Source organism: Brienomyrus brachyistius, chromosome 20 (genome assembly GCF_023856365.1).
Source record: "Brienomyrus brachyistius isolate T26 chromosome 20, BBRACH_0.4, whole genome shotgun sequence".
Taxonomy (NCBI): Eukaryota; Metazoa; Chordata; class Actinopteri; order Osteoglossiformes; family Mormyridae; genus Brienomyrus; species Brienomyrus brachyistius.
The window spans coordinates 2,028,525-2,044,113 of record NC_064552.1 but is presented as its reverse complement, the minus strand read 5'-3'; the positions used below and the strand labels follow the sequence as shown (position 1 = coordinate 2,044,113).

The 15,589-nt window shown below is 52.2% G+C and overlaps 3 protein-coding genes across 4 annotated transcripts; 2 read left to right on the top strand and 1 right to left on the bottom strand.

Moving 5' to 3' along the window:
• Positions 1-413: 413 nt before the first annotated feature.
• Positions 414-3,239, top strand: si:dkey-21e13.3 (uncharacterized protein LOC100150043 homolog). Its single transcript, XM_048988300.1, has 5 exons — positions 414-417; positions 618-722; positions 1,543-1,665; positions 1,764-1,889; positions 2,382-3,239. Exons 1-5 carry the CDS (start codon positions 414-416, stop codon positions 2,852-2,854), a joined length of 831 nt encoding a protein of 276 aa, XP_048844257.1. The 3' UTR covers positions 2,855-3,239.
• On the bottom strand, positions 3,226-10,440 carry syt15 (synaptotagmin XV). Of its 2 annotated transcripts, XM_048987162.1 has the most exons (9): positions 10,410-10,440; positions 7,057-7,820; positions 6,799-6,973; positions 6,185-6,291; positions 5,614-5,906; positions 4,616-4,786; positions 4,405-4,519; positions 3,971-4,153; positions 3,226-3,808 (listed from the first exon to the last, which is right to left on the bottom strand). In XM_048987162.1, the coding sequence occupies exons 2-9, from the start codon at positions 7,061-7,063 to the stop codon at positions 3,594-3,596; spliced, it is 1,266 nt and encodes a 421-aa protein (XP_048843119.1). In that variant the 5' UTR covers positions 7,064-7,820; positions 10,410-10,440; the 3' UTR covers positions 3,226-3,593. The 2 variants fall into 2 exon arrangements, with proteins under 2 accessions (XP_048843119.1, XP_048843117.1); XM_048987160.1 differs by lacking the exon at positions 10,410-10,440 and having other exon boundaries at positions 3,579-3,808; positions 6,799-8,688.
• Positions 10,441-12,187: 1,747 nt separating this feature from the next.
• zgc:112285 (uncharacterized protein LOC561476 homolog) lies at positions 12,188-15,565 on the top strand. Its single transcript, XM_048987165.1, has 6 exons — positions 12,188-12,441; positions 13,240-13,349; positions 13,612-13,706; positions 13,795-14,075; positions 14,309-14,472; positions 14,967-15,565. Exons 1-6 carry the CDS (start codon positions 12,345-12,347, stop codon positions 15,144-15,146), a joined length of 927 nt encoding a protein of 308 aa, XP_048843122.1. The 5' UTR covers positions 12,188-12,344; the 3' UTR covers positions 15,147-15,565.
• Positions 15,566-15,589: the final 24 nt, after the last annotated feature.

The window sequence follows — 15,589 nt, the reverse complement described above, 5'->3', positions numbered from 1 at the left end:
CAAAAACTCTCCACGATTAATCTGGATCTACTGAGGAAACAAAATTGCCAGCGATATTGTATTCTTAATGTCAGCTATGTTGGTTATTTGGACAGTTGTAACCTGGGTCTCAGATTGGGTGACAGGTACGTCTGGAGCTCTGCCGAGATTTGGCGTTAAGACGGCATCAGTGTAGGGTTAGGGAGAGAGAGAGAGGGAGACAGAGAGAGGGAGGGTTAGCGAGACAGAGAGTGGGAGGAGCGTGCAGAGGGAGGACAGGTGGCTGAATGATCTGAGGAGGGTGTTATTTTCCAAAGCAGCACGGCACTGAGCATCTACCACGCTGCCCACACTGTCAGCCGGAGCCTGAGAGAAGGAGCACGGAGAGAACTCAGGAGAGGATTCAGGCTTTGGAGGTCACGGGGGTCAAGGTCATGGGTGAGTTTGCTTCTGTGGGGGAATCCCATGGGAAGATCAGAGGGTAGGCATTTCCTATAATGCATCATCACCCACTGATTATAGTGCCACCGACTGGGTAGCTGAGTAAAAGCCTTCGATCATGCTGTCTAGCCCGTCATGTGAGCTACACAGGTTATTAGCTATCTGTGAGAATACTTTTGATGGGGGATGTTTACCAGGGTCTTTCACTGAAGCGGTGGAGGCCATCAGCGTCAGCACCGAGCTGGTGGTGGAAGAGCTGTCGCCCCACCTGGATATTCTGCTGACAACCCTGCAGGATGGCAGTGAGTGGAGCGCCACCCTGTGGTTCGTTGTGGAATTGCACGGACCTACATACGAACAGTTAGCCTTGCCACGCGTTGTAATGAGATGGATGTTACGTGAAACGTAATCACATGTTACGCCTGCACACAGAGTACTGTGCAGAAACGACCTGTGTAAGACCCCAGCTGCTGAGTGAATCCCACTGCTCATGGCAGGTCGGGGCACTGCCGGGTTAGGGTTTGGCGGGGGCGGCATTTTCTGGCCGTCAGCTGCAGGACGGGAAGTGGACAGGGTATCTCACCGCTAGGTCCGTACACACAGGCTCCGGTAACGTCCCATTTATCACTGCAGCCTTCTCGGATAACACTGCGGCTGTCTTGACTGAGGAGCCCTGGGAGAATCCTCAAGGTCAGCAGCCTGAAAAGGCAGAGAGATGTTAATCCGTATCTTAGCCACAGGTCAGATTAGCTTTAGCCATATTACGCTCCCCCCCCCCCCCCCGCTCCTACAGATGCACACTCATGCCAGCCTCGCGGTCAGCTGAAGGTCTTTGCCAAGCTATGAATATCCATCCATCCATTTTCCAAACCGCTTATCCTACTGGGTCGCGGGGGGTCCGGAGCTTATCCTGGAAGCAAAGGGCACAAGGCAGGGAACAACCCAGGATGGGGGGCCAGCCCATCGCAGACCTATGAATATTATATTCCTAAATAACTCTGGCTTTCATATTTAATTACTGCATAGCTTAACACAGACACCATTTCACTGGGACCCCCAACCTGTGTCAGTCACTGCTGGAGTGTGAGAAGTTTGTGCTTCTGCATTTATATTCGCCGCCAGCAGAGGGAGCAGCTGAGTGGATCGCAGCAAGTGGGATCCTGTGCACGCTGGCACAGATGCTGAGGACAAGGGGCCCCCTCACGCTACACGCGGCCCAGCTAGTTGCTGACCTGAGCGGGCATGGTAAGGGGAGGGGCTAGGAGGGATAACCAATGAAGAAACCATGATCAGATGGATATGGGTGGACGCCGATTGAAAGGCAGCACTACACGTCCCTGCAGCCTCTGTGAGAGAGCACTGCATCAAAGCGGGGCTGGGACCTACTCTGCTGGGGCTGCTGGCTTGCGGAGACCAGGAACTGCTGCTGCACGTCATCCGGGCCCTGGGCAGGATCTGCCTGGGTGACTGTGAGTTCCTTAGAGCCACCACACGGCTGGCACCCCCTGGTCTTATCCATAGCTAGAAACTCCCCTGTTATAAACCCTCACAGTCAACAACCAAGGATGCAACACCACACTATAACCAGAAAACCACACTATAACATGAATGATAACATAACATAACAGTGATATGCTTCCCTTCAGTCTTACAGGAAAATGTTTTTTCCCACATCAGTCACTATAAAAAACAGGAATTAAAATGTCTATCTTGTGTGGCTAATTGGTATCACGCCAAATGGCATCTGCATTAAATACTCTGGGACCCCCCCAGAGTCCCCATTTTCACTCCCTGCCAGTCAGTCCATATTTTTGCTGAAATTGGTTTTTGCAAAAACGGGGGCCGTCCGGGGCTCCTCGAGGACCGAGCTGAGTTCCTTTGCTAAGGTTAGAAAGATGATTATATTTCCGAAGCTCAGCATAAATCCATCCAGCTGAAGCCATTTTGCCCGGATCTCGCAGACGTCCAGCAGGACCTTCTGGTGCGGGGCGGTGCACTCCCCTTGCTGATGGAGACCATGCAGACACTCCCAGAGTACCCCCTGCTGGTGCCGGCCTGCCTGCAAGCACTGTGTAGCCTGGCAGGTATGGGCGAGGATGAGGGCCTGGTGATGAACTGGAACAGGGTGGGTAGCCTCGGGGGTGATGAGTGTGTGTACTGGGGTATGCCATGCAGCCCACATGGTCTGCTGTCCATGGTGACAGTTGTGAGGGTAAACCAGGGTTTGTGGGGTCACCACTCAGTCGCCGTGGAAAAGCTTCAGCGATGCTCGTCCACAGTCTGGAGCTCCCAGGCCAGTCGGGGGCCCCCCTCACGCTCTTCCTTCATACCCAGAGGCGTCTGCTCCAGGTCCGGCAGGGTGATGGAGCACGGCGTCCGGAACAATCCCAGGTTCAGCAGTCTGCGGTCTAGAGTGTTCCACACCTTGTTGTGACCTAGAAGCCTGGCAGATAGCCAGAGGTCACCATTCAGAGACGCTGCGGTTTCAATAGGTTGGAATCACCTACCGCCAAGAAGAAGTGGAGAGGTTTATCAGAAAAGCAGAGGAACACTGAGAAGGCCCCCAAACATCAGACTGAAAGGGGACATTCCAGGTTACCAGGTGTCGGCATGGAGCGTTTCCACTGGAGTTTCTCACACGGAGGGAATCTGACACCAGAAAGTCACAAAAAAGAGCAAAACCACCAGACAGGCTCAGCAGGAAGAAGCCAAACTAGGTCTGTTTCTGCTTGCATTTTATTTTAAAGCAGTTTTAACAGTTTATACTTTCTTATACTAATTATTAGTTATTAGTATAACATACTATTACATTGTCAACTGTACTTCAATTCCCAATTTTTTCATTACTTGAAAACTCTTTAACCCTGGAGGACATGACTGATAGGCTGCCAGAACAAACATACTGTTTTAGTGTATTTGTCATGATTAGAGCTATTTTAATCTTGCTGTTTGCTTATTACATGCACCTCAATGGGACAGAGTGCCATTTTATACAGCCTGTTGAAAAGTTAGTTTGTGATTTCTGTCATAACCCTGCCACACACAGCATTTTAAAATCTAATAAAGTAACTACTGTACATTGGGTCTCAGGACCTGATGATTTGTAACTGTAAGCTTCTCTCAGTGACCAAGCGGCCATATTGGGCCGTATGTCTGGTCTGTGAAGGATGGCATTACTCTGACATTTCGATCTCTTTCTCCGTGCTGTTTGATGTGGGGCTGGGTGGGGTATCTGCAGTCAGGGGGTGTGGTCTCTGCCCGGGTGCGGAGCCGAGACCATGCCATCTCCGGACCAGCTCTTGGGGCTTGCTCACCATTTCACTCCAGTGTTCCAGCTCTCTGCCACGGGCGTACATGAAGGGGCCGATCACTACTAGGCCCGCAGAGCCTGTTAAGGGGACAGGAGGTGTGTGATTAACAAGCTGTGGTTCAGGTCTGAAATGTGTTACAGTATTTTAGAAATGAAAGTTTGTGATTTGATGTCAGTATGAGGCCACATTGCTGCACGGACGGCTCCGTGTGCGATGTCACTCCGTCATGTGATACTTACAGAGCCCCCCTATGGAGGCCTGTAGTACCTCCAGACTCAGGCAGGCCTCATCCAGGTGCTTGGGGGGTAGCTTGAAGGACAACCTCTCGCAGAAGGTGGGGTCTGTACCCCCCCTCATGGCTGCTGTCCTCTTGCGGGTTACTACCTGAGTGTGGATCTGCAGTGTCACCTGAATGCACATGCCTGTCCAGAACACACGGGGCCCGGATCAGTACCAGAACACACGGGGCCCGGATCAGTACCAGAGCACACGGGGCCCGGATCAGTACCAGAACACACGGGGCCCGGATCAGTACCAGAGCACACGGGGCCCGGATTAGTACCAGAACACACGGGGCCCGGATCAGTACCGGAACTGTAGGGTACTCCTATCATTCAGTAACATAAACCCTAGAAACTTCCTGATCCGGTTCCCTGGGAGCCTGGTTACCCACCTGGATCGCTGTGTAACCCGCGCAGCCCCCGCGCTCTCAGCACCATCACTGTCAGCCGCTGCAGGGGCGGGCTGTAGTTCAGGGACACCTGAATGTCACCGCGTTCGGAGCAGGGCTGTGCGAGGGCAGTTAGGGGGGAGGGGATCACAGCCTGTCTGTCGAATCAAACATGTACCACTCCAGGGCCGATGTCGCCCTCTGCTGGCTCTACCTGATCGTTGTCAGTCTCCACATCCCTCCACAGCACCTGTCCTGTGTGGTCTCGCACAGCCCACTCTTTCAGGGGGTACAGGACCCTGCCCTCCAGATGGTGCTTCTTCAGGCCGTCCACACTGAAGAGGGACAGGCACAGCGTGCACTGGTCCAGGCGCTCGCTTGACACCTGCAGAGACAAGCTGTAAATGGTTATTTATAGCTACCTACCGTACTCTAACCCTACATACCTACCGTACTCTAACCCTACATACCTGTCATACTCTAACCCTATCTACCTACCATACTCTAACCCTATCTATCTTGCATACTCTAACCCTACATACCTGCCATACTCTAACCCTACATACCTGCCATACTCTAACCCTATCTACCTACCATACTCTAACCCTATCTATCTTGCATACTCTAACCCTACATACCCGTCATACTCTAACCCTACATACCTGCCATACTCTAACCCTACATACCTGCCATACTCTAACCCCAAATAACTACCACATTCTAGCTGTGTGAGCCTTTTGACCAAACCATTCTGGACCGCAGAGAAGCATATTTAATGTTATGTTAATCCGAATGACATGCACTTTCATTTTCTCTTTATAAAAATGCCAGTGAATGTTACCAAAATGTTAGGAGGGTAGCTATGTGGTCACTGTCTGTTTTGACCACTAGATGGAGACAAAGGTGTCCAGTGGCCTCGGGGCACACGATTTCATTGGCTAGGTGTCGATGAAGGCTGCTCTAAAACTGGCAGTTTTCTGCCACAGTGAGAACTGATGCAGGTGGCGATTTCATGCAATAGGACAGTGTTTGTCTCACCCTGGTCCTCAGGGACACCCAGACCATACTGGTGTTGCTGCGGGGGATTGTCTGCCCGGCATGTTGCTCCAGGTTTGAATGCCCCCCCACTTGCTGAGGTGTCATGGCTGTAAACCACCAGGGTTACTAGTTTAAGTCCCAGTTGGGCCCAGCTCCCACAGAATGAGGACTCGCCTGGAAGACAAAGCTGTCCCTGAAGCTGGGGTCGCAGCCCCTCTGCCGGGCCTTGGCCTGGTGCCGGCACCGACCTCCAGGCAACAGCTGCAGCTTGACCAGCACGGCGCCGGACTGGCAGCGGGGCGGCAGATTGGCAGCGCGGAGCACGGACACCAGGAGCCGCTCCGCATCGGGCCGGTACGCAACGCCGAAACACAGCTGCACCGATCCACCAGCAGGGGGCGGGCCTTCGCTAGGTTCCAGTGGGACCTGGTACAGGTGCGGCTGCAGTCTCCCCAAAGGGAAGGAGGCTGTGGAGCAACAGAAAGGAGGTGAGTGAGAATGAGGAGGATAAAGCAGGGAATTCATAAACAGCATCACAGCAAGCTGTCTGCGAAGGGCTGCCACCTGTTGGGGGGCCCAGGGAACTGGGTGTTAAGGGCCTTGCTCAAGGACCCACAGACGTGCTGAGGCGGGGTTTGAACCGGTGACCCTCTGATTACAGGCACACAGGCTTAGCCCACAGAGCCACACACTGCCCCCTGGCCCCTACCCCCCTTGGCAAAGAATCCGTGCCGACTGAGGGTACCTGACCAGCCTCTCTCCGCCTCCTCATCCCCCTCCTGCCCCTCCGTGCCGGAATGAGTGCATCTTTTAATACTGCGTGGCACCTGGAAGGGGATGTCCTCCAGCCGGCTGGAGAGAGACCAGAATCAAGAGCAGCGGGTAAGAGCATGGATGAAACATCACAGACCTTCCGGCGAGATGATACCTCTGCCGTAGGTCTCTTTGAAATGCTGAAACGTCACAGACCTTCCGGCGAGATGATACCTCTGCCGTAGGTCTCTTTAAAATGCTGAAACGTCACAGACCTTCCGGCGAGATGATACCTCTGCCGTAGGTCTTTCAAAATGCTGAAACATCATAAACCTCTCTGTCTCCCTCTCAGTCTCAAGCCGTGTTTGCTCAGTCACACAATGGTTAGTTCTACCTTCGTGCCTTTTAACCTATAGATTTATAACCATTGAATTCCAGGTCAAAAAAGTGTCCTGAATGTGCCAAGTGCATGTGGGATGGGACGTCAGTAAAGTACCAGTTAAAAGCCAACAGCCCCAGAAAATAATTTCATACAGTAGAGCAGTGAAGGAATCTATGGTCCGCATCATAAAATGACAGGACACACAGATACAGCCCAATACTCGCCGCATGCCAAGCATAACAGGAGTGATGCATCTTGGGACGGCCGGACCCGGGGCGAGCAGCTCTCGGTAGCGCCCCTGCACTTGGCGTCTCCTCCACAGGACGTAAGCTGCGACTCCCAGGAAGAGCAGGAGAAACACTCCTGCTACCAGGCCTCCAGCCAGCAGCACCACTGGGACTGACCATAAGGGGGCGATCAAAACAAATGGTTTCCCACAAAGCACGTCAGACATTAGACAGTTTTTATGGATCTATCCTTACCAGCCATCAAAGGCTGAGTCTCCCGCCCCCAGCAGAATGGATGCTGAGTGCAGCTTCTTGAGTGTCCAGAAGGTGCGTTTTCCTGTGACCCGCAGCTGGAATCTTCTGGACCAGGTTGTCCGCAGATGCAATTTCACCTTGAAAGTTCAACTTCTTCTGCTGCTTGATTTGGTCTGAGGCTTGAAGCTGTCGTGGTCCATCTGGACCTTCAACATGCTAGAATCTCACTGTTGGCTCTCGCTACCCTTCCAGAAGCTTCTGTAATGTTTCCTGCCAGTTGTAGGCATAACCCTTCTGGAACCTTCTGGAAATCCCCACGAGAAGTTACACCAGGGTGTTTGCTTGCTGGCCGATGGCGCTCCGACTGCCCCTCGCATCACCACCAGCTGTGGGATTCCCACGGAACCCGGTCAAGGCCGAGATTTCTTATCCAGGTTTTTCAGGCCTGTGACTATCAGTCTGGATATACGTGTTTAACTGCCCATCCACCAGCCACCACTGGGAGGCGGTATGTAAAGAGAAGCGTTTATTATACAGCAATTTATAAAGCTCGCGAGTCTATGCTCTTTGTAACGCTGGCCATCGACAGAAGGTGTCAAGGTTAAGGATGTCAGCTCAAAGACACAACAGCAGCTCCGTGCTGGGACGAGAACCTGCACTCTTCCGGTGAGCAGAGCTGATCGGGGCGAAATCCCATAGCACTGGAAAGGCATGACGATGGACCTTCATTAACAGATGCTCTTTCAGTGTCCTCCTCATTTTGCCTGAGAAGGAATAGACAGATGTCTGCTGGTGCTGTTTGGATTTCAAATGTGTGTGGACCTGCACTGAGGAGATCTCTCTCAGAAGAACAGGAGGGACAGTCGATGAGCAGAGAGGTGAGAGGTGAAAGACAGGCTCGACTGTAGAGGCCTTCATAAAAGGTGTTCAAAATGCTTTGGAGAAGCCGCCCTGGTCAGATGGGCAGGGAGGCTTTTGGCCACGCCCACCTCTCCTTGTCTGAAGTGATGCATTAAGATGGATACTTTCTGGGAGAGAAATAATGTGTGACAAGTGTGATGAAAGCGCTGCGCTCACACTGTTGTTCTTTCATTTCCAGTGCATGTGAGGCTCAGCCAAGCAGCTGTATGAAAACTGTTACTACTGAGGACAAAACACAGCGATGCAATTTTACACCGAAATAAAGGCTAATAGCTGAAAGGCCCAAATCTCCCTCAGAGGGTCATTGTTTCACACTATTTCTTTTCTGCAGGCCCAGATTATCCTTTAAACAATCTCTATCTTCCCGAAATGTGTCTAACCCTTTCAGGACTGTGTGGTTTATTAAAACAGGGCTAAACCAAAAAGAGAAGAGAAGAGAAGTAAAGGAAAGGAAAGAAGCAGATGTGCACTTTGTGTGGTCTGTCTGTGACCAGTGCATTTCAGCTTCACTCTGTCATCCTCTGTTTACATAACTGGACATTTTAGTTCTGAGATCATCTGCTGCTACTTAAGGCAAAGAGCAAAAGAAAACTGACGGTTCTACAACACATGGTTGGTCGGATAATCATTCCACAGTGTTTCCTAAGAGGAAGCAATGATGGAAACCAGGAAAGCAAATAAGAAAGCTGTTCTTCTCTCCCTCCCTCTTCCTGTCCCCCTCTCCCTCTCTCTTCCTGTCCCTCTCCCTATCCTCCTCTCCCTCCCTCTTCCTGTCCCCCTCTCCCTCTTCCTGTCCCCCTCTCCCACTGTCTCCCTTTGTCTCTCCCTCTTCCTGTTCCTCTGACCCTCTGTCTTCCTCTCCCTCTCTCCCTCTTCCTGTTTGTTCTTTCTCTTCCTATCCCTGTCTTTCTCTCTTCCTGTCCCCCTCTTTCTCAGGCACCCACTCTATGCTTACATGCCCCCCCCCCCACCAGAATACATCTCCAAGGTGATAATCGGATGACAGCGACTTAAACTGAGTCCAAGGGAGCTTCAGTGTGGGCACCAGAAGGTCAAGCAGCAGACAGAGCATAAAGGAGGGTGTGTGGTCATACCCGGGGTGGGGTAGGGGGGCAGGCAGGCAGCGTCCTATGAGAGGAAAGAGACAACCTCAACCCTGAGGCAAAGACGGAGCCCCGAGCGAGGCGAAAGACAAGGACAAGCGAAGGAGACATAGATCCAGCACCGCAGTTGGCAGGTAGAGCTGGCACAGGGTTAGGCTGAGACAGGTGAGAATGGCATTAACCTTCCGAGAAGCATATTTAAAATAAAGCTGTACAGCAGCACTGCCACCGCCAGCATTACTGATACGAAATCAGGGACCTTTAGTCAAAGAATTGAAATATCTGATTTGTTGATGTATACTGTATCTTTCAACAATGCTACCTCAAAAATCAATACTGCTCTTAATGTTATATCTTACATTTTCTCTAATATTTCAAAATTAACTTCTGATTAATTTATCCCGCATTATTGTTTTGTGAGCCTGAGTGTCTGATAGTAGCTTTCGTCCTCTTGCTTACCTGCCAGGACAAGAAAACAATTCAGAGAAAAACAACACAGAGCTTCACCCTGACAGCTTCACCCATTAGGTCAGCAGAACGCTTCATGGATAGAACAGTCCAAAGGTATAAAAGCTGAACTGCCTTCCTTTGTTTGTTTAGGAAAACACTGCAGTAATCACTGCAGCAAACACTGCAGTAATCACTGCAGCAAACACTGCAGCAATCCATAACTGCCCAGTCCGACAGGCAAGTGGAGAGCAATCCCATAATCCCGAGGGGCTAGTGTACGCTGGTCTAAATCTAATTCTAATGAAACTGGGTATAGTGGTACCTGACATCATCCTCCCAGGAGCACAAGCGTACGAGGTTGGAAAATGACCATCCTGGGTGCCATGGAGTAAATGCTCTGTAGCCAAGGTGAGGCTGAAGATGCTTAACGCTAAGTAGAGTCTGGCCTTAAATTAAAATTAATTAAATTAAATTGCAAAATTAAATGTAATTAAATTAGCCCAGTGCTCTCTAATTGGACGTGCAGCTGAAGCCCCGCCCAGGCCTCCAATCAGCATGCCTGCCATTTCCCAGCAGGCCGCATGGCTGAAGGTGGGCGCCGCATGGGGTCCGACAGCTCTGAGGATGAGTGCTGGCTCCCCATTCTGCCCCTGTCCAAAAGCTCCATGGAGGTGGCGGCCGGCCGATACCACCGGCCAGAGCTGATCCCATCTGGGCCAGAGCTGATCCCATCTGGGCCAGAGCTGATCCCATCTGGGCCAGAGCTGCCCAAAAGCATCAGCACCGCTGTCTGCTTCCACGGGGACGAGGGGGCAGACACTTGTCCTCCCTCAAGGGGCAGGGCCTGCACCCTCCACATCTACGAGGGGTGTGTCTCACCTGCTCCTGATGGGAGGACCACGGCCCCCCTCTGTGGAGAACCAGGAACGTCCAACCAAGGTGTCTGTTCTGGAGGACCAGTGGCTGTGTCCAGGTGCTCCAAGATCATCTGTGCTACCAGGCGAGGCCCAGGCTGTGTTCAGCAGTGGACCCATACCTTCTGTCTTCTGTGCATCTTCCATCAGCGACCCCGCACGGGACACCAAGCTGAAGGAGTGCCACCTTCACCATGCCGGCCTCCCTGACCTGCGACCGGACCGCACATGCAAGGAGGCCGAAACCATGACCACCCGTGCAAAGCTGAGGGACGTGGGGGTGGAGACTGACACCCCTGACGGGAGGGTCACAGACTTGGGGTTCCCGGTGAAGGACACGGTATGGGACGTGCATGGGGGCTCGCTGGACCCCACAGAGCTGAGCCGGTCCATCCGGAACCATCTGGAGCTGCAGGTCGCTGAGACCACCGGCAGCTGTGAGGGTGATCCTGACAGACAGGAAACACCGGCGCTCACACAGGCCCGGTCCCGGCGGACGGAGGGGGGAATGAAGCCGTTTGCTTGCTGCATCTGACCTGATACGATGTCAGACTGAGAGAGGAATCTAGCCATCTGCTCACAAGACGCCACATACATGCAGATGACCAAGAGTGTCTCCACTGATAGGAGTGTCCCCAGGAGATGGGCTGTTTGACGGTGATGCACTGCTCTGATTGGCTGACCCACCAAGGCTGTCAGGAAACACACAAAATCAGTGTAACTAGATCTGGAATAAAAATGGTCCAGGAGCAAAAATACCCTTCATATCTGCCTTTACCCATAGGGGAATCACATCATTACGTCATTAATCAATCAGCTTACCAGATAACTGCAGCCTGGTGTTGCACTGAACTGGGTCAGGTTTAGATAAGATAAGATGAACTTTGTTAATCCTGCAAGGGGAAAGCGCAGGGTTACAGTAGCAGTTATACACAGGATGACAATACGGACAACATGAGCACAGTATGGAAGGACAAAAATATGTAAATAGAGAGAATGCACTATGCTCTCGAGTGAATGTCAGTCATAGTCTGAGACCTGGGACTGTGCTGTATGAAGCGACGACTGTCAGGCTGTGTAAACATGAGCCGTGGCTTTGGGTTCAGTGAGGAGACATGATAGCAGTAATAATTATAATAAACACTCACACATTAAACACTAAAAGGTACAAGAGCGGGTCCGCGGTCCCCAGAATGTCAACTGCACTCATACAAACCCTGTGGCAGCTTTGTGTGTGACGCTCTCCAGCGAGCGCGGGCATCCCAGCAGGCCGCTGCGCGTGAAGAGCGCTGACCGCCCCAGGAGTGGAATGCTGATGTCAGGATACACACTGACTGCACACACGTGTTGAGGACGGAGACACGCGGGACGGGAGGCCGGAGAGTAAATACCAAACGCCAGCTCAGCGAAACGCCGAACGTTTTAAAAACATCAGCATCTCCGCTGCAGTTCTGTGAGCTTCCCCAGCTAAGCAACTATGCAAAAAATGTTGTCCTGCCTCCTGCTGGACACATCTGTAGATATGAAGTTGAGATTTTATAGCAATAATAAGATCATTATTAAAGTACTACACTTGATCTTCCTGACCAATTAATGATCAGATAAGACGGACATATAGCACTTGATGATGGGGATTTTTTCTCCTGCTCCAGTAAGGCAATCTGCCTCCACCCAGCATGAATGAGGAGGGTGGTGTGATTGCAGGTGGGGGGCGGGGCATAGGCTGGTCGGGGGGGGCCCAGCATATTCCAGGCCTGGCAAAGCTTAAAAGTGCTGATGGGGAGCAGGAGGCCGGAGCCCTGCAGCGCCATGGGCTTTTGTGGGGCCCCTTTGTTTGCCAGCGTGTGAGCGGATAAAGCGACACCCCCCAGCCCCCGGCCAGGCACTCGCATCTGGGACCATGGCTGCCTGGACCCTGCTGAGCCTCGCTCTGCTGCTGCCTGTATCGCGGTGCTCCGGCCCCGAGCGCCATCAGCAGGGCGGAGTCCTCCGCCTCGGTGAGTGACTGAGCGTGTGCAAAGCTCCCCGGACCCCTCCCCTCTAGTCCTCCAACAAACCTCATTCCCATTCTTTCTGAAATAGCTCTCTTTTCTTTTCTATCCTTCCATCTAAACTCTCTTCTCACTGCTTGTGTAATACAAACCTTCCTCTCCCTCCCTCTCTCTAACCCTAGCCCTTCCTCTTCCTCCCTTTCTCTCTCCTTCTCTGCATTCCCTCCATTGTCTCCCCATTTGGATTAATCTCTTCTTCTCACATGCCCGTGATAAATCTTTTTTTGTGAGAAGCAAAAAAGCATGACTGTGTCTCTCAGCGTGACAGTTCCACACACTGATTATTTGTTGATTTGCTGTAATGTCTTTATACGCTTTTATTTATAGCTGGTTTCACAGCAGCATCCGGCTGCCTTATTTTCACTTTGTTTTACTCGCTGTGTAACGGTCACAGTGGGATTTGGGCATAGCCGCCTGCTGGCTTCATGCACTTTGGATGGACTGAAAATATAAACAGCAGAGCAGAGTAACAGACCCCATCAGCAACATAGACGTCAATCCCTCAGTACACAGGCAGTCCGGCCACAGGCCGCAGCAGGACCAAGCAGACCCACCTGAACCGCTGCGTCTGTGTGCCAGTGACTGATGTGCTAATATTTGAATGTTAACACAAAGATAATTCTTTGAGGAATAAACAGAAATACCACCTGAAGAACACGAATTTAGAAGCAAAACTAACAGTAGAGAGATAGTGTTTCAGAATGTTTCCACTGAAACTGAAAATCACTCCGATGCCCCCTGCAGACTGGCCTGAGAACTGCGGGCTCGCGCACTTCAGCCCTACTGTGGCCGAGCGCATCGTGTCCGGCAGGGAGGCCCGCCCCCACTCCTGGCCATGGCAAGTGTCATTGCAGGTGAAGATCCCGAACACCCCCTCGACCCCTCCAGGAAAACTCCTTTACAGCCACATTCAGGGAGCTCTGTGTGGGTTTGGGTGCTGTGCCTCTTATCAGAAGGTTTCCAGTTTAAATCCCAGCGTTGGCGAAGTGAAGTCACAGCACCCATTGTCTGCTAAATAAATGAAATGTAAATGTACAGGGACATTATCTACTCTAAAGGTGGGTAAGTCAACTTCCTCCTTTGGAGAGTACTAACCCCCTGTGTGGTGATGCCCAGGTTCGCCCCAGGGGGAGTAAGGCCTACGCCCACGTGTGTGGTGGCACTCTCATCCACAAGGACTGGGTTCTGACAGCGGCGCACTGCTTCCAGAAGTAAGAGCGATCCCTCTGGGTGTCCATACGCGCCGGTCATTTGGCGGAGACCCCAAACGGCCGCCTTAAACGAGCGTCTCTCTGGCAGGGGAAAGGTGGAGGATCCGGGCAGGTGGCGCATCGCTCTGGGCAAACACCGGCTACGGCGGGTGGAGGCCAGCGAGCGCACGGTCCCCGTGCGCCACATCTACCGCCATGAGCGCTTCCTTTACCCGGCACTGGGCGAGCTCGACTACGACATCGCGCTCGTCAGGGCCGGCGCGGAGATGCGGCCCAGTGAATACGTGGGTTACGCATGTCTCCCGCGGAAAGAGAGCACCCCACAGGCTGGTCACTACTGCTGGGTGACAGGCTGGGGGGACACGCGAGGTGAGGCACGTGGGGGGACAGCGTCCGGTAACCACATGACCACATAGAAGCTAAAACATGCCAGTCCCCCCCCACGCATAAAGCTCTTAGAGTCTCATCACCTACAATGGATATTTAAGATTGCTGTCTAATGTTGAATGTCTCTTTATACTCATGGGTCGAGGTAACCATGCATTTCACTGCACACTGTACCGAGTATAACTGTATGTCATGAATAAAACTTGACCACGCAGGCGGAGAGGAGAACGTCACCCTGGCCGAAGCCCTCAATCAGGCCCGCTTGCCCATCATTGACTTCAACACCTGCAAGCAGAAGAAGTTCTGGGGAGACCGTGTGCGCGACTCCATGATTTGCGCTGGCTTCCGCCACACGGAGGGCCCTCCAGCTGCCTGTCAGGTGAGTCTGACTGTTATGACACTGCCCCCTTCTGGTGGGAGGTCGACAGACCTTACCACGTCAGGGAAACTGCCCATACATTACAGTGCACTTAACTTTCGCTCAAGCTGACCTGCCTTTCCATTCAGTACTTTGAGGCAGTAACTGATGCATATTTACCCCCAACACCATAGAATTTACCCGTCACTGAATCAATGACCTACTTCCACACGGTGCCTTGTGAAAGTATTGAAAAGTCTTTTTCAGTTTTTGAAGGCTGATGAGTAATTGAGTTAATGAGTAGACAATAAAAATATGGACAGGAAGAATATGTGTGTCATTTGTAATTTAGACACATCTGATCATGTGGCCGATGGAAGGTGGTTCGCTGTATTCAATGCAAAGCAGTTGTTTGGTTTTAACCCCAAGAAGGACCTGATCTCCCATTATTAAATGCATCATCCTTCATGGCTGCATTGTGCTTGACATGGCTGCAAACCGCCCCCTCCCCCCAGGGAGACTCAGGCGGCCCCCTGCACTGCAGGCGTGGTCACGGCCGCTGGGAAGTACACGGCGTCGTCAGCTTTGGCCCAGTTGGCTGCGCAGTGGAGAACAAGCCCAGTGTCTTCACGCGCACTGCCGCCTACCTGCCCTGGCTGGAAGCCACCCGCATCAGAGACTTCTTCCTGCACTGACCCTGGGCCTCCGGCACCTTCCGGATTAGCCACTCCATCCAGACAGGTGGGGGACCCCGGCGGTCAACATCAGAGGAGCAGATGTGACCTTCCAGCAACCCCCCCCCCCCAATACTGCCTTTAGCTGTTCTGTAATCAATCCCATGAAGGACCGGTCCCACAGCATGGCCGAAGGCCAGCCGCCAGCTCATGTCCAGGGAACGTTTCTGGTTACAAGGTTACTGGGCTAAGGTTCCTGCAGTATGGTGTCTCCATAGGCTGCAAACAGACCGTCTGCAGAATCCTGCTCACGTTGCGGTGGGCGGGGCTTACAGTACACACGCCCCCATAGTTTCACCAGCCAATCAGCAGCTCAGGAAATCTATCACTCATGTAAGCGGTTCAGTGTTCTGGGCAAAGGAGTTACCACTGAAAAATAAATGAATGTATGAATAAATAAAGTG